The sequence below is a fragment of the Rhinatrema bivittatum genome, chromosome 6 (genome assembly GCF_901001135.1).
Source record: "Rhinatrema bivittatum chromosome 6, aRhiBiv1.1, whole genome shotgun sequence".
Lineage (NCBI taxonomy): Eukaryota > Metazoa > Chordata > Amphibia > Gymnophiona > Rhinatrematidae > Rhinatrema > Rhinatrema bivittatum.
In genome coordinates, this window is record NC_042620.1 from 207,445,530 (window position 1) to 207,464,576 (window position 19,047).

General features: G+C 47.3%; 1 protein-coding gene across 3 annotated transcripts in view; it reads right to left on the minus strand.

Moving 5' to 3' along the window:
- Nucleotides 1-19,047, minus strand: part of TRAF3IP1 (TRAF3 interacting protein 1) — a 364,461-nt gene that overhangs the window by 58,105 nt on the left and 287,309 nt on the right. For all 3 annotated transcript variants that reach the window (XM_029606494.1, XM_029606493.1, XM_029606495.1), the window contains one exon: nt 3,824-3,860. In XM_029606494.1, the coding sequence (XP_029462354.1) occupies nt 3,824-3,860 (37 nt within the window). The remainder of the gene's footprint in view (nt 1-3,823; nt 3,861-19,047) is intronic.

Genomic DNA, 19,047 nt, shown 5'->3' on the forward strand with positions numbered 1-19,047 from the left:
AGTATGACATTTCTTATGCTTCATAGGGTACAATAGAGAAATTCCTTAATAAGACATTAGAAGAGTGGGAGGAGGTAGGTGAAGTGGAAGAATAGTAGGTTAAACTAAAATGAGCAATAGCATGGACGACATAAAAACATAAGAACACAAGAAGTGCCATGCTAGGTCAGTCCAAAGTCCATTGAGCCTAGAATCCTGTCTCCAACAGTAGTCAGTCCAGGTACCGAGTACCCAGCAGATCCCCAAAAGCTGATCTATTTCTTCTTTCTCACTCCCAGGGATAAGTGCTGACTTTCCAAAGTCTTCCTGGCTAACAACTATTTATGGACTTTTACTTTAGGAATCTGTCCAATCCTTTTTTGAACCCCACTGTGTTAGTTGCCTTGACTGCATATTTCTGGCATCAGATTCCATAGCTTTATAGTATGCTGAGTGAAAAAATACTTCCTACCATTTGCTTTAAATCTGATGGTTGCTAATTTCATGGAGTGTCCCCTAATCCTAGTGTTATTTGAAAGGGTAAATAACTGTTTTCTATTCCACCTATGATTTTATAAATCCCAATCATGTTCCCTCTCAGTTGTTTCTCTTCCAAGCTAAAGAGCCCTAATTTGTTTAATCTTTCACCATAAGGGAGCTTTTTCAACCCCTTTATATTTTTATTGCCTTTGAATCAGGAGAGTAAACCAGTATTGTTTTCAAAAGAAGTGGCTGAAAAAGTAAGGAAAAAAGATAACATTTGAAAACTATAAAGAATCACAAAAAGAAGAACATAAGAACTTGCCATGCTGGGTCAGACCAAGGGTCCATCAAGCCCAGCATCCTGTTTCCAACAGATGCCAAACCAGGCCACAAGAACCTGGCAATTACCCAAACACTAAGAAGATCCCATGCTACTGATGCAATTAATAGCAGTGGCTATTCCCTAAGTCATCTTGATTAATAGCAGTTAATGGACTTCTCCTCCAAGAACTTATCCAAACCTTTTTTGAACCCAGCTACACTAATTGCACTAACTACATCCCCTGACAACAAATTCCAGAGCTTTATTGTGCGTTGAGTGAAAAAGAATTTTCTACAATTAGTCTTAAATGTACTACTTGCTACCTTCATGGAATGCCCCCTAGTCCTTCTATTATTCGAAAGTGTAAATAACCGAGTCACATCTACTCGTTCAAGACCTCTCATGATCTTAAAGACCTCTATCATATCCCCCCTCAGCCGTCTCTTCTCCAAGCTGAACAGCCCTAACCTCTTCAGCCTTTCCTCATAGGGGAGCTGTTCCATCCCCTTTATCATTTTGGTTGCCCTTCTCTGTACCTTCTCCATCGCAACTATATCTTTTTTGAGATGCAGCGACCAGAATTGTACCAGAAAAGAACACAGGAAAAAATATTTGATAAAACTGAAAAATGTGGGATGAGGAAGAAAAGATAGAAAAAGAAGTAAAACAAGGCAACAAGACTTTCTTCAGGAATGGAAGGAAGGCCAGAGATGGTATGGTAAGATGGGCAGGAGAAGAGGAACAATGTGTTAGAGGGATGAAGAAAAAGCAGACATACTAAATAAATATTTTTGTTTAGTTTTCACTGAAGAAGGACTACTGACAGTTGCAAAGGGTAATTAATGGAGTAGTATAGATATAATACCATTTGCACAAGCGAGTGTTTGTGCAATTTGCAAAAATGAAAGAGGAAAAAGGCATAGGGCTGAATGGAATGTACCCTATGATACTAAGACAGTAACTTTAAAACATGCATATTGGCGCACGAGTGAATATACGCTGGACTTTTAAATCATGCACACATTTACACACATATGATTTAATATATGCCTACTGCGTGTAAATGGGCTCCTAATTTTAAGCATATCTTCCTTACGACTTTGTCAACTTCAACAAGCACAGGGAAGCGGATTTTAAAACATGCTCGCATGAAAGACATTCCCAGTTTTACCCATTAGTCCACCAGTTTGCCCAGTCTGTCTCAAGGTCATCCAGACCCCTCTGGTTTGTCTGCACTCCCCCAAATTGTCCCAGATTCCTTACCCAGTTGATTTAGGCCTAAACAGAGGTTTATAAAGACTTACACTTCATCAGGAACAGAAGTAAACATATGAGGCTAACAGCCTGCCATGCGCTGCGGCAGCTGGTTTTAAAATATGGTGTTACATGCTTTACTATTGGCCCTTTCCTTGAATACCTATGTCCTGCCCCTTTTCTACCCTTTTTTTTTTGGCTTGAGCACACGCATATACATGCATAATTTGCAGCTTTTAAAATACACATTGCTCACTCGTGGCTCAGATTTTTTTTTAACAAGAGCAATGCTTTCAAAATTCACCCCAAAGGGAGGTATTGTGTGGTTAGCTGAAGGCCTTTGTCAATAGGTCTTTGGAAATGGCTGTGGCTCCACGGGACTGGAGAATGGCAGATGTGCTTCCTCTTCATAAAACTTGGAACAGAGGAGAGGTTTGAAATTACAGTTTGCTTAGCCTTACCTCAGTAGTGAGAAAATTGATGGAGACCAGTGAAGGACAGGATAGTGGACTATATACAATCTAGTAGATTGCAGGATCCAAGGCAGCATGGTTTTGCCAGAGGCACATCATGTCAAACTAATCTCAATGATTTCTTCAATTGGGTGACTAAAGAATTCAATCAAGGACACAACCTGGATGTGGTTTACTTGGATTTCAGCAAGGCTTTTCATAATGTACTATATTTGAGGCTCATTAATAAACAGAACAGCCTGGGGGTGGGTCCCAAGGTGGTGCACTGGATTAGAAATTGGTCGTGATTTGGATAACAGAGGGTAGTGATAAATGGAACTCGATCTGAAGAAAAAAAGATGATTAGTGGAGAACTTCAGGAATTGGTCCTGTGGCTAGTTCTGTTCAATATCTTTGTGAGCAATACTGCAAAGGAGTTAGAGCAAAAGGTTTGCCTTTTTGTGGAGGACACATATCTAACCCTGGGGACAGATGGAAAAGATGCTGGGCATTGTGGATAGGGGGCAAAGGGAAGGAGATGCAGGACTTTGTAATGGGTGAGAGAAGAATGAATGGTAGATGGTGAGTAGGGCGAGAGAGGGGAAACCTGTCCCAGAGCTGCTGCTGAAAGGCAGGTTTGTAAGTGTGTGTGTGTGTGCGCGTGTGTGGTAGTGGTGGTGGTGTTGGTGGGGGGCTTACAAAATTGAAGTTTGCCTAAGGTGTCTTAATACCTTTGCCCTGACCTCTGGAACATTGGGTCTAGGCTATCATAAGTGGAATGTCCAAGAAACCTTTTTGTCAATATGTGATAGAATTATGAGAGCTAGTATGACTCACTGTAGCTAGTTCCATGTTCCATTGACATGCTAGCCATTAAAGTACTTAAGGATGACATTTGTATGGAGCCATGCTTATAGGATCTGAGTTATGATTTTCCAAACATCATAAATTATAACATGGTACATGGCCAGACAGGAAATATTAAGGACCTGATTCACTAACTTTTTCCTCCTAGACAAAGAATGGAAAAAAATCGCTAGTAAATTAAACACAAGTCTAGTGGAAGACAGAGACCTGTGAATGACCATTCTATGGTGCTTCAGACTTTCATTCTGAGCTTCATCCATCCTCATTCATGTGTTTCTGTGTATTGCAGAGTTTGTTCCAGATTAGGGCCAAAACATGGAGGGGATCATAAAGTGGAAAATATAAAATAATCGCCACTCCTTTCTTCCTTCCACAATACTCCCTCCCCAACATTATGACTTCATTGTTGTCCTAGTTAACCAGATGTATAACACACCCCCTTCTGAAATAAAAAATACACACTTACCATGCTTCTCATTTCCATCCAATTCTATTGAAGGCTCCTGCAATAAAATATATACAAGCTTTAAATCATTCACAATTCACAGCATTCCTAAAGAGCTCAGTCATTTATATTTCAGAAGGAGATTACCCAAAGTCACAAAACATATACTGCATTAAATGCTAAAGGAATCAGATTTTTCAAAAAAACTCAGCCCTCATGTTTGTATCTGTGGATCTCAGAAGGACTTCTTTTCCAGTCATACCTAGGGAACAGGGAGATAAATGAGAGGACAAGTTTCTAAAAAATGCGAGTTCCCGTTCAAATTCCCATAAGTGAATATTTCCTCCAGAGAAACAAGAGGGTGTAATGTGCACAGTGATGAAAGCATCACTTTAAGAAACATTGCTAGGACTGATAAAATGGGAGTTTTAAGGGGTCTGGCATTTGTTCAGAATGACTTCATTAGCAAAATATATATATACTGGAGATAGAAAGAGACAGCAGTAGCTCAAAAGAAGCTGAGTCAACAAGATGACTAATCTCAATATCTCTGTCCCTTCTATTTGCATATCTCCATTGCCACTCTACAGTTTCAGTCATTCTAGTGTCGCATATTGTGAACCTAAAAATTTCACAGTTTCATTAAAAAAACCAAAAAAACCCATGGTTTCCCCTACAAGAAATAAGAGTGATAGAAGCTCAGCAAGTAAATGGATTGTTTTGAAAACTGATAAAGAAGTGTACTGCCTTTTCCCTCATCTTTTGGTTTCTATAGAATGATAGAGCTTTGCATTTCTTTTTGTTTGTTGTGGTAGTTCATGCACTTATATATTTTATGCACCTAGGGGGTAATTTCAAAGATTTACACAAGGTTTGTGCACATAAATTTGGCATATACTCTTGTAAGTAGCCTTTGTTTGTGGTAGGTGACATTTCAGAAAGGCGGGAATACGTGCATACTTGCAATGATCCAGTGCATACCTATGTGCTGTAAAAACAGGGCGGTTTGAGGGCAGGAATAAGCCAGTCAGCCTCCTCACTCTGTATTTCACAGTTTTTGAGTGCTTTACTTAGAACAAATCAATGTATGACTTTTCCTGCTAATAGCACCAATAACAAACCATGACAAAATTTTAACACATTGCTCATTTTCCATCAGTTTTGGATACAATTGACTACACACACAATTACCAATCAGGCCACCTGCTGGGAGCAAGACCAGATTCAGAAACTGCAAAGGCTTTCATTCAATCAATACGCAGATGGTCGGCAATGCCACAGATCTTATAACTAGTCATAGCTAGGTTTTATGGCTCCTGCTACGGTGCCTATATTTTGTCACAGTCAGGCATTCATGACCACTTTGAGCATGGCCAGATTAGTGAGGAATGGTTTCTAGTTATGTATGCAGCTCAGAAACCCACTAGTCTCTCTCTGTTCATTCGGTTTCAAACAGGTTTTGTAGCTCTGCACAAGGAGATCTACTGCTTCACCAAGACACAAAAACAGTACATTCCACCTTCACCTCTCTAAAACTCTTCTTCTCTGCTTTCTTCCCATTGGTGATAGAGGTTATCCCTTTAAAATTTGGCTTATGAACCCCCTGAGAATGCAGTAGAACGATGCTACAATGAGGCCCAGAGGCAAACCTGGGCTATCACAAAGAGGAATTTTGATGTACTAAAAAGCTGCTTTAGGTACATGAACAAATTAAAGAATTGTCTGCTATATAACCCTACTATGGCATGTCAACTTTTCTTAGCTTACTTCTAAGATTCACAGCCTGCGGCTAAGACTTGCGAGCCATGGCACTTAACCCCAATGCCAGTCAGTCTCAGGGTGGGTGGAATCCACTGGAGTCAGTCTCCCATGCTACCTTGTCTCTACCTCTCAGCCCAGATATGGTCCGGCCTCAGTGTGGCAGGAATGCCCCTGGATCCAGCATCCCAAGTTGCCATGCCCCGGCCTTCCCATAGGCGCGCACATTATATGCCAGCATGGATTTATCCAAGGGAATTCTTGCCTCACAAATCTACACTTTTTTGAAGGGATTAATAAATATGTGGATAAATGTAAACCGGTTGATGTAGTGTATTTGGATTTTTAGAAGGTGTTTGACAAAATCCCTTATGAGAGGCTTCTAAGAAAACTAAAAAGTCATGGGATGGGAGGCGATGTCCTTTGTGGATTGCAAACTGGTTGAAAACAGGAAACAGAGAGCAGGATTAAATGGTCAGGTAAACAGTGGAATGCTTCAGGGATCTGTACTTGGAATGGTGCTTTTCAATATATTTGTAAATGATCTTGAAAGGGATATGACGAGTAAGGTGAACAAATTTGCAGATGACACAAAATTATTCAGAGTAGTTACATCAAAGGCAGATTGTGATAAATTGTAGGAGGACCTTGAGAGATTGAAAGTCTGGGCATACAAATGGCAGAGGAAATTTCATTGATGGGGTCTGCGAAACAAATGGGATACTTTCCACGAATGATACATTTCCTAAACGTTTCATTCTTTTAGCTCTCAAAGACTTCTATGGCTCATTAAAGTTAATGAAGCCAAAGGATTCTATGGGAGGTCATGTGGAAGCCTCCTTAGTAACCAGCCCTTGTTTCTGACTCCTGTGTGATCTTATAGCCTTGTCAGGATGTGTTGGCAAGGAGACCAGAATGTCAGTATATTAGAGTGAAGCATTTTTCCAATTTATCCTAATGCTACTTTGTAGATCAAGTGATGTTGATCTTGGGTACTCAGCATGTGCAAGGAGAGGATACAGGACAATGCATTTCTTCTTGGACACTGCCTGGAAAAGTTGGTGCTTCTGGTTGAGCTCTAACACTAGAAACATTTAGAGGTAGATATTCAAAAGACTTTTAGTTGGATAACTGAAAAGTTATCCATGTAAATGGTTATTGTGGCAATTTCAGCCAGTTATCCAGGTAAATTACAGCCGGATGAGTTTTATCCGGCAATAATTTACCAGGCTATAAAAAGGGCTTTCTGGGGACATTTTGGGGAGGGATTCTGTTATCCGACTAACTTAGTTGAATATCCAGCTAAGTTAGCCAAATAACTTTAGACCTGCTCAGAAACAGGCCTAAATTTATCTGGCCTGTGGCTGGACAACTCACTACTTAGAGAGGAATATCTAGTAAGAAAAGGGAAGTGATAACCCCTTGTACAGGTCCTTGGTGGAGCCTCAACTGGAATACTGTGTTCAGTTCTGGAGACTGTATCTCAAAGGAGTCAGAGACAGGATGGAGGCAGTCCAGAGAAGGGTGACCAAAATAGTGGGTGGTCTCCATCGAATGACTTATGAGGAGAGGTTGAAGAACCTGAATATGTATACCCTGGAGGAGAGGAGGAGCAGGGGTGATATGATACAGACCTTCAGATACTTGAATGGTTTTAATGATCCATGGTTGTCAACAAACCTTTTCCATTGGAAACAATTTAGTAGAACTAGGGTTCACGATTTGAAACTCCAGGGAGCAAGACTTAGAACCAATGTCAGGAAATATTTCTTCACTGAGAGGGTGGTGGATGCCTCTGGAAGGAAGTGGTGAAGACTAAAACTGTGAAGGATTTCAAAGGGGCATGGGATAAACACTGTAGATCCCTATAGGCTAGAGGATGAGAATAAATAAAAAGCTTAACTGGAATGGAGTGGCAGTTATTTATTTATTTAAAGACTTTTATATACCGGTATTAGTGGGGGACATCATACCGGTTTCCATTCGAACATTTAAGCTTGGAAAATACATATTAACAGGGAGTTGACAACTGGGAGGGGGATAACAAGATGCAGTATGGAAATATAGATTAAAAAACAACACAACTAGAAAACCTTAACATAAGGCACGTAATAATCACATTGTGAGGGGCTTTAGGGCTGAAAGGAGGGGAAAACTATTCTGGATATGCTCTTTTAGATCTATTCTGGATAAGTTCGTGTAAATAACCAGGTTTTTAGATACTTTTTAAATTTAATTGTGGCATGGTTCAAGACGCAGGTTGGGCGGCAGGGAGTTCCAGAGGGCAGGTCCTGCAATTGAGAAGGCACGGCCGCATGTGGCAGAAAGATGGGCTATTTTCAGTGAGGGTACAAGTAGGGTGCCTTTGTTTTGCAGTTCTGGTGGGTCGGGTGGAGTGGGGAGCGTTAAAAGGAATGTCTAACCATTTGGAATTGTGGGCATGAATAGATCTGTGTACTATGGTCCATGTCTTGTAGTGAATGCGGGAGGGGATGGGGAGCCAATGAAGGTCTCTAAGGATAGGGGTGATACGTTCACGTTACGGGTGTTTTGCTGTGGTGTTTTTGTAGCATTTGTAGAGGTGTTATTGTAGAGTAGGGGAGCCCTAGGAAGAGTGCATTACAGTAGTCCAGTTTGGGAAGTATGGTGGCTTGGATCACTGTACGAAAGTCTTGGTTTGTATAGTGGTGGTCTGAGCTTTTGAGTACATTAAGTTTGAAAAGCCTGTTTTGAGAATGGAGTTTACGTAGGTTTTCATGTTTAGTTGATGATCAAGGAGAACTCCTAGGTCCCTTACAGGTGGTTGTGCTGTGGGAGGGTTGAGTTTCGGATCAATAGTTAGGGGGTTGGGGGGGGGGGGGCCTGGGAGGAGATAACCAGGAGTTCAGTTTTATTTGTACTGAGAGCACGATGGAGGTTGGTGAGCAGGGAGTTGATGGCCGCGAGGCAGCTTTCCCAGTGCTTTAAGGCGTCAGAGATGGAGTTGTGGATGGGGATGATGATCTGGACATCATCAGCATAGAGATAGAATTTTAGTTTAAGATCGGTGAGAAGTTGGCAGAGTGGGGTGATGTAGACATTAAAGAGGGTGGATGAAAGTGATGAACCTTGTGGGACTCCTTGATGCAAGGCATGGGGGGTGGATGTGGTGTTGCCAATTTTAACGGAGAACTTCCTGTTTGATAGGAAGGATTTGAACCAGGCGAGTGCTAGACCTGTGATGCCAATGTTTTCTAAACGGGTCAGGAGGTGTGGTGGCTGATGGTGTCAAAGGCTGCTGAGATATCGAGAAGGGCGAGGAGGTAGCTGAGTTACTACCCTTAACAGAAACATGGGGGTAACCTGCATGGAACAGCAGTTACTACCTTGGGAAGCTTGCTGGGCAGACTAGATGGACCATTTTGGTCTTTTTCTGCCGTCATTACTATACTTACCAGATTATACGTATAAGTAGCGCATCATAGCAAAAAAAACCCCAAAAACCTCAGTCACAGGCCTCCTGGCCTGATGCCCACCCCCCTACCATCATATCTCTAACCTCCCTCTCCCCCGCTGACTCAAAAAAATATGCTCCAATATAAAGAACAAGCTAAAGTTAAAAACAGTGCCGCTGGTCCGGGCCTCCACCCCAATCACTCCCTGCTAAAAAATCACTACTTCACCCTTCTTGCTTCTTCCAAACAGCCATACACTCCCTTCCCATGCAGACACCCTCCAATCCTCTCATTACTTTGAACATCTATCCCCTCCTGCTGCCAGGATTGCTCTATGCGATCCCAGTCGCTTCCAGCATTACTTAGGTAATAATGTAAGAATTATACTGTGCAATCACATGATTTGCACACTTGGTAGCACTGGGCTTGGCTAGGTCCCAAATACCACCATAGGGGCCTGACAAGCACATACTCCACCTTCCATACTTCAAACACCAGAGGGGCCTGACTGCTCTGTGCATATCCTTCTGCCTACTAGCCCCAAAATACAACCAGAGGGGCCTAACATCACATATTCCTTTTTGCCTACCATGCCTGATTATTATGCACACACACCTTTTGCCTGCTAGGTCCCAATCACCACCACAGGGCCTGATTGCTCTGCACACACACTTTTTATCTGCCATGTCCCATACACCACCCCAGAGTCCTGACCACTCTGCGCACATGCCTTGTGTCTGTTAAGTCCATAACACCACTACAGGGGTCTGAAAATACACACTCCTTTTGTCTACCATGCCCCAAACACTACCACAGGGGCCTGACTACTCCTGGGGGGATTCTGCGCAAAAAATTTAAAAATTCTGCGCACACATTTTCTAAATCTGCACATTTATTTTTCAAAATAACACAATATTTTTTGCAAATTCTTCTGCATTTCAGTGCAATCCAGACCCTGGCAACTTGACACTGCTGGCAGATGAGCCAAGCTGGCAGGGGACTGCTGTAGTTGTTGCTAACCTCTCCACCTGAGAATCCATACCAGGGCCTCTTCACTGCATGGGCTCTGATGCAACTGCACCTCCACCTCCGTGGCGTGGAAGTGGCTTCTCTAATGGTTGCATCATGCACTGCCATATGGGAGACTTGGGATGAATCCCCAACATGCTCATTGTCTCTCTTACATGATATCAGACATATGGTTTCTCTCACATGCCATCTGTCACACACATGTTCTGTCTCCCCCTCACATACACGTTCTCTCACACACACATTACACCTCCCCCTCCCCCACACACACAAGCCCAGACACGACTCCCAGAGTAAGACACCTACCCACTGGCTAATAACAAACCACAAGGGCTCAAACAGTCTCAGTGCAAGGCCCTTTTCTTTAGCCCATCTTTCCATTCCTCTTCACTCCCCCTTCTTTTCTCTCTTTCTCTTGCCCCACCTTGCACTCTGTTCTCCTCCCTTCGCCCTTTCCCCTCCCCCCCTTCTTTCTCTCTTATCTCTTTCCCCCTTCTCCTCCCCTCTGTTCCCCTCTCTTCTTCTCTCTCTCTGCCTTCTTCTTCCTCCCTCTTGTCCATCCTCCACCTCTTCTCCTTGCCCCTTTCTTTCTACCATATCCCCTCCCCCCTGTGTCCCTCTTCTCTCTCTCCCTCTTCTCCTTCGTTTCCCTCTTCTCCGTCCCCTCTTTCTCTTCTTCCATTCCCCCCTCCCCTTTCTCTCTATTTGCAATTGTTTTTAGTTTTAAGCACGGTACAGTTTGCTAACCTCAAGCCGCCGTGCCGTGCTACAATGCCCCCTCTCTCTCTCCGTGCGCCACCTGACTTCGCTGTCCCGGATTGGCCGCTGTCCGTGCGCTGCATTCTTCTGGGATTTTTTTCCTTTTCTGGGGCAGGAGGAAATCGCGAGGCAACGGTGCGAGGAAGGGCAGCAGGGAGGAAATCTGTGCGGCAGGGAGGAAATCTGCGGGGAACTGCGACGAGGGAAGAAATCTGCGAGGTGAGGGAGGAAAGCTGAACAAATTCTGCATTCTGCAGTAGCGCAGAATTCCCCCAGGAGTAGGTCTGACTACTTTGCATACACTCCTTTTGCCTGCTAGGCCCCAAATACCATTACAAGGGCCTGACAATACACACTCATTCTTCCTGCTATGCCCCAAACACCACAACAGGGGCCTGACTGATATGCACATACTCCTTATGCCTGATAGGCCCCAGATACTACCAGAGAGGCCTGACTACTCTGCGCACACTTCTTTTGCCTGCTAGGCCCCAAATACCAACACAGGAGCCTGACCTATCTGTGCATACTCCTCCTGTCTGCTAGACCCCTATACCACACAGGGGCCTGACCTCTCTGCACACACTCCTTTGGCCTGTCATGCTCCAAAAACCTCCCCAGGAGCCTAACAACACACACTCCTTTGCCTGCCATGCATCGAACACCACCACTGTGGCCTGATTTTTATGCACACATTCCTTCTGCATGCTCGGCCTCAAATACCACAAACAGTGTCCTGATAACTCTGCACACACTTCTTCCGTCTGTTAGCCCCAAAATATCACCACAGAAGTCTAAGAGCACACACTCTTTTTGCCTGCATGCACCAAACATCACCATAGAAGTATGACTACTATGCACACATTCTTTCCACCTGCTAGGCCTCAAATACCACCACAGGATCTTTGCTGCTACAATTCCACCTTCCTGTCCATGGTTATTATGATTGAGCATGAGAATTTAGAAGTTTCAGTGTTTCTTTGTTTTCTTGGTCCTACTGGGGTGTTTGTTTTTTTCCCGGAAAAAAAAAAGTTATTTTGGAAATACAAGTTTATCCTTTTTCTCCACCTGTTATATTGTTCTTCATTTTAATCCAAGGCTAGTTCTGACAACCCTGTTTGTTGGTTAGACTAGGGTGTTCTGTCTCCAAATGTTGAGATTACTTACCTGATAATCTCCTTTTCCTTAGTGTAGACAGATGGACTCAGAACAAATGGGTATAGTGTGCTCGTGCTAGCAGTTGGAGACGGATCTGACGTCAGCACGGGTACATATAACCCCCACAGGAAGTGAAGCAACTCAGTAATCTTTCCTTGCAAAAGCTGTTATGGATATATGTGTACTGACCGATCGATGAATTAGTGAAACAGGATTCCCCTGACCGATTGATAGTAGCTGGAGACCGCCAGCGTTCCCAACCGGAAGGCGTCGACACCTGGTAGAGTGGACGCTCTTATGTAGGAAAATGACATGGCTTACCTTGAATCGGTGAATACCCCCGTATACCGGCAGCCGGGCGGGATGCTGAGTCCATCTGTCTACACTAAGGAAAAGGAGATTATCAGGTAAGTAATCTCAACATTTCCTAGCGTGTAGCCAGATGAACTCAGAACAAGTGGGATGTACAAAAGCTACTCCGAACTGGGTTGGAGGCTGCCTGAGAACCGCTGTAGGACTGCCCTCGCAAATGCTGTGTCCTCCCTGGCCTGGACATCCAGACGGTAAAATCTGGAAAAGGTATGGAGGGGAGGACATGTCGCCGCCTTACATATCTCCGCGGGCGACAGCATCCTAGATTCTGCCCAAGAGGCCGCCTGCGCTCTGGTAGAATGAGCCTTGACCTGCAGAGGCGGTGACTTCCTGGCCTCTACGTAGGCCGCTCTGATAACTTCTTTGATCCAGTGGGCGATGGTGGGCCATGAGGCTGCTGCTCCTTGTTTCTTCCCGCTGTGAAGGACGAACAGATTGTCCGTCTTTCGTACTGCTTCTGTCATTTCAGGTATCTGGGCAGTAATCTGCCGATGTCGAGATGGCGTAGCAAACGCCCTTCTCTGATTTCTTCAAACCCGCCTTGGTAGGCAAGGATATGGTTTGGTTGAGGGGTGAAATTGTGAGACTACTTTAGTAGAAAGGAGGGAACCGTGCGAAGATGGAATAAGCCTCAGGAGTGATTCTGAAAAAGGGATCACGGCAGGGGACAGCGCTTGTAGCTCTGAGATGCGGCGTGCTGAACACACTGCCAGCAGAACACCATCTTCAAAGTAGCGAACGGAGAGACAGGCCCCGAAGGGGTCTGAAGGTGGATCCCGCGAGGAAATCCAAAACAAGGTTGAGGTTCCACAGGGGCACTGGCCCACTTCAGTGGCGGACGAATGTGCTTGACTCCTTTCAGGAAGCGAGAAAACATCTGGGTGCGTGGCAATGGTCTTGCCATCCCTCCTGGGGACCGTAGCAAGACAGCGCAGCCACCTGAACCTTGATGGAGCTTAGGGAGAGACCCTTCTGAAGCCCATCCTGCAGGAAATCCAGAACAATAGGGATAGTAGTCGCATGTGGATTGGTGCCGTGAGTGTCGCACCAGGCTTCAAATACTCTCCAGATCCTTATGTAGGTGAGGGATGTGGAAAACTTGCACGCTTGGAGGAGTGTATCTATCACCGGCTCCGAGTAACCTCTTTTCTTCAGTCTAGCCCTCTCAATGGCCAGACCGTAAGAGAGAATTGAGCTGGATCCTCGTGGAGGATGGGACCTTGACGCAGCAGGTCCCTGAGCGGAGGCAGGGGAAGAGGCTCTCCTGTCAGTAGTCTTCTCATGTCCGTGTACCAGGGTCTTCTTGGCCAGTCTGGTGCCACTAGAAGAACTAGGCCCCTGTGCCTCTGAATCTTGTGTATAAGGGCGCCCAGCAGGGGCCACGGAGGAAAGGCGTATAGCAGGGCCCCTGGAGGCCATGGCTGAACCAGGGCGTCGATCCCGTGAGAGAACGGATCTCGCTTGCGGCTGAAGTATCTGGGTACTTGAGCATTGGACCTGTCCGCTAGTAGGTCCATGTCCGGAGTCCCCCCACTGATCCACGATCATCTGGAAGGCTGTGGGGGACAGCTGCCAATTCTCCCGGATTTAGGCTTTCCCGGCTGAGGAAGTCTGCCGTGGTGTTGTCCCTTCCGGCAATGTGGACGGCGGAGATGTCCTGGAGATTCGCCTCTGCCCCAAGCCATCAGCGGGGCTATCTCTAGGGATACCTGTTGGCTTCTGGTTCCGCCCTGTCGGGTGATGTATGCCACCGTGGTGGCGTTGTCGGATATCACTCTGACTGCTCTGTTTCCGCAGTCTGGGAGCAAATTGCAGGCAGGCTAACCGGACTGCCCGTGCCTCTAGGCGGCTGATGTTCCGCTCCACCGCCCCTGGGCGGTGAGCTCTTTGCAGTGTGCTCCCCATCCGCTCAGGCTGGCATCTGTGGTGAGCAGAGTCCATGTGGGGGAGGACATCTTCGACCCCTTGCTCATGTGGTCAGACTGCAACCACCACCGTAGCTGGGTCCACACTCTGGCTGGTAGAGGTAGATGCACGGAGTATAATTCCGGAAGCGTGGGCTCCATCGAGAGACAAGGGAGCGTTGTAGTGGTCTCATATGGGCCCGCGCCCAGGGTACCACTTCCAAGGTGGATGCCATGAGACCGAGAACCTGCAGATAATCCCAAGCTATGGGCCGGCTGGCTCCCATCAAGGACCGTAGACAAGTCTGGAGTTTTAATCTTCTCTTGGTGGGTGAGACTGTCTTTGTCTGCCTGGGTGTCGAACTGGACTCCCCAGGTATTCCAGGGATTGGGAAGGCTGTAGGCAACTCTTTGCTCAGGTTGACTACCCATCCCAGGCTTTCCAGAAGGGCGATCACTCTGTTGGTTGCCCGATGGCTCTCCTCTCGGGATTTCGCCCTGATCAAGCCAATCGTCTAGGTAGGGATGGACAAGGATTCCTTCCGTCTGAGCGCCGCTGCTACCACTACGATCCACCTTGGTGAAGGTCCGCGGCGCCGTGGCTAATCCGAAGGGCAAAGCCCGGAATTGGAAGTGTCCATCCCAGAACCTTGAAGCAGAGGTAACGCTGATGATCCTGATGGATCGGGATATGCAGGTAGGCTTCTGACAAGTCTAAGGCCGTGAGGAACTCCCGTGGCTGTACTGCGGTCTTGACTGAGCGCAGAGTTTCCATGCGAAACCTCGGGACCCTTAAGTATTGATTGACTGACTTAAGGTCCAATACGAGCCGGAAAGTGCCCTCTTTCTTGAGTTACCATGAAATAAATGGAATAGTGCCCAGAATCCATTTCCCATGCAGGTACTTGGATTATGGCTTTCAAGGACAGGAGCCTCGCCAGGGTCACTTCTAATGCCGCCTTCTTGTGGCTTGGACACGGAGACTCCACAAACCTGTCCGGAGGGGTGTGGATGGAAGTCCAGATAATAGCCCTCTCGGATGATGACGAGGACCCACTGGTCCGACGTAATCTCGACCCATCTGGGGTAGAAGAGGGGTTAAACCTGCCCCCTATGGCTCCGTCCCCCCGGATGGATCGGCTGATTCTCATTGTGAGGCACGGCCGGGACCTGAACCCGGGCCGGCTCCCTCTTGCGCTGTTTGGTCCGAAAGGACTGGTTACTGGCCTGAGGAGGTGGTGCCTGGTAGCGACTCCTATAGGAGTGAAGCGTTGGGAGCTTCTACCTCTGGAGGGCCTCGGAAAGGTGCGCTGGTTCCTCTTGGACTTGTCTTCCAGCAGTCGAGGTACTGGGAGAGGCGCCCCGTGTACTGGCCAGTTTTCTCTAGAGTCGCTGCCGAACAGGAGAGAACCCTTGAACGGCATTCTAGTGAGACGTGTCTTAGAAGGAGCATCGGCTGACCAATTCCGAATCCAGAGCTGCCTCCTGGCTGCTACTGAGGATGAGACCCCATTAGCTGTCGTACGGACTAGGTCGGATGCAGCATCCGTAAGGAACGAGAGGCTGACTCCATGTCCGCTGCCGGAGCATTGTTCCGGATCTGTGACAAACAGGAACGCGTCACCACTGTGCAGCAGGTTGCGATTCACAGAGACAGAAGCTGCCACCTCAAAGGTTTGTTTCAGGATGGCGTCCAGGTGTCGGTCATGAGCCTCCTTGAGGGCCGCCCCCCCCTCCACTGGAATGGTAGTGCGCTTGACCACAGCGCTAATCAAGGCGTCCACCTTAGGGCACGCCAGCATATCCTTGATTGTCGGTCCAGGGGGTTACATGCCGGACAGGGCCCGACCCCCTTTGAACAAGGCCTCCGGCGGCATTCCACTCCAAATCTATCAGCTGTTGCGGCTGCTTGCAGGAAGGGGAAATGGCGGGCTGTGGGACGAAGACCTTCCAGCAGGGGGTTCTGCCGTAGAATGCCTCAATGGTGCTGGAGCCTGGAATAGCCAACTCCGTCAGGGCACTGATGGACCCAGGTCGGAGAGATCTTCCTTGGGAAAAGAACCGCCTCATAGTTCGATATGGCTCTATCCCGAGGGGAAGTTCCCCCTCCTCGGGGGGTTCGGACTCGTCCTCCGAGACATCAGGGTCCACATGAGCCGGACTGCCCGGATGCTGGTGCTCACGATAAGTGCGAGAAGGTCCCGAGGGGCCGGAGTCAGCCGGAGCAGCAGCAGGTCCAGGACGGGAAGCCGACTGCATCTGTACAAAGGCGTGGATCCCCTTAAATAAGTCCACCCAGGAAATGAAGCGGTCCTCCAGCCGTCGGGGGTACCAGGTCCCCCGGGATTCCTGGCTGTTCAAGACGGCCCGCTAGATCCGGGGTGGCCCCTGGGGAACATGTCGGTAAACCTCGGTTGAGACTGGTCCTGGCCTGAGGCTCCCACGGCCTCCTCACATTGGGCACAAAGGGGAGTCTGGCTCCTCGCTCTTGCGTAGCTCTAAGCTGGCAAGCTGAGCACAGGCCCAGAGCTTTCACGCCGGAATCAGGAGGTGCCGCCTCTAGAGACGCCGGGGCATTTAAGTGTTCCATGGCGCCGGCGCTTATGCTGCTCAGCAATATGCGCTCAAGAATAATATGCGCCCAAGAACGATATGCGCTCAATAATATGCGCTCAGCAATATATGCTAAATAATAAACAATATGTGCTCAATATTATGCGTTCAGCAATAGACGCTAAATAATAAACAATATGCGCTCAATATTATGCGTTCAGCAATAGACGCTAAATAATAAACATATGCGCTTAATATTATGCGTTCAGCAATAGACGCTAAATAATAGACAACATGAGCTCAATATTATGCGTTCAGCCATATACGCTAAATAATAAACAGTATGCGCTCAATAATGTGCGTTCAGCAATATGCGCTAAATAATAAACAGCATGCGCTCAATAATATGCGCTCAGCAATATGCGTTCATCAATATGCAATATGCGCTGAATAACATACGCTTAGCAATATATATGCTGCGTTGTGCGCCTTTCGTGTGCGCCTATCTATGGGCGCTCAATACCTGAACCAGGCAGACAAAATGGCGACCTCCACGGCGTGCCGCATGCAGGCAACGCCGCCGATCCTCGTACCTCGGAGACCCAAAAGTAAGAGATGTATGCCTACCTGATCCTCGGCGCTTCCTCCCGGCTGTAACCCGGGCAGTCTCCGGCTGCGGGGGGAGAGGGAAAAATACCTTCAACCGCCACGCTCGAGGAATTGCACCTGCTGCCTCTAAGCCACCGAACTCGTCTCGCTCGGGGCTAAGTCCACGCCGGGACTGAGGCGCCTCTCAGACAGGCCCGAGCCCTTCTCACTCGGGGGCTAGATCCCTGCTGCGATTCGGCCACCGGACCGAGGCCTAAACCTCCGAGGGGACCACGGAAATCACCTCGGGAAACTCGACTGGGGGAGGGACCCGAGGGTATCACCACAGGAGTGCGGGGCTCGTCGTCTGAGAAATTTGAAAGTAGAAGTAAAAAAGTAGGAAAGTAGAAAGTAGCATTGGAAAACACGCTCAGCGAGCGTGCAGGCTCTCCAAACTGTTTTGGAGATGGAAATTACTGAGTTGCTTCACTTCTGTGGGAGTATATGTACCCGTGCTGACGTCAGATCCGTCTCCAACTGCTAGCACGAGCACACTATACCCACTTGTTCTGAGTCCATCTAGCTACACGCTAGGAAAACAAAATTGGAAAAAAAATACCAAAAATGTAAGTTTCTCCTCCCTTTCTTCCTGTTGTATGGTTCTTCGTTTTGTTTCTACCCCTACGCTGTGCTAGCCTGATTCTTCACTCTATTCGTTCCTTGTGCTGAGGTGTTTTGTCCACAAAAAGCCTTGGTCAGAAAAAAGAAATAGAGGTAGAACAGAAAACATGCAGATTAGAGACCATTCCATGTTCGGAATATGACAAAAGCTCCAGAAGGAAGAGGGAACTAGAAGCAACACATGAAAATCAAGAAAGGGAAGAGACTGTTGTTCTGGTATAGGATTGTTGGGTTTGTGGCATATTGTGGACTCTTGGTCGAAGTGGCGATGACTCCTCCCACGGGGAGGGGCCCCGTGGGGAACCACAACGATTGGCTAGACTCAGTAAGCAGACGCTGAGGAGAGAAAAGATAGGACCCCCGAGGAGTGGGTGTCCTTAGGTTAGGTAATTGAACCCCGAAGGGCAGATAGAAGCGAGAGGCCCCAGAGGAGCAGGTACCCAGAGCTTCTGTAGGAGCGAGATACCCTGGAGGGTAGTGAGGAATCCAAGCAAGCAGCTTAGAAGCGGACAGAGTAGCAAAACCATCCTTGCTAACTCGTTGTATTGGAGCGGAAGCAGAGGTTTAAATACCCGGAGGTACTGACATCATGTGGTGGGGACGCCCCCGATGTTCCCGCCATGACGTATTCATAAGCGTAGGTGGCGTGCACGTGCCTAGGAGGCCTCAGAGATGCCGAGGGTTTTGGCAATCAGCACCGGAGGCAGCCATCCTTCCCAGGGAGGAGGAAAAGGTAGAAGAGAGGTGAGGCAGAGCAGTCGCAGCCGGCTGCGACCGACAGACGCAACAGTAGCCCCCTTCAAAGCGCCCCCTCCAGGACTCTTCCTGGTGGTCTGGGGTTTTCGAGGGTGTGCGAGATGAAATTTTCCTCTGGCCCATAGCCCTCCCAGGAGATGAGGTAATCCCACGTCTTGCTTCTCTTATGGACATCCAAGATGTCAGCTAAACGGCATATTCATGTTGTCCTCCTTGTCCAGATTAGTGGGTTCTGAGGTCTTCTTGGAGAACT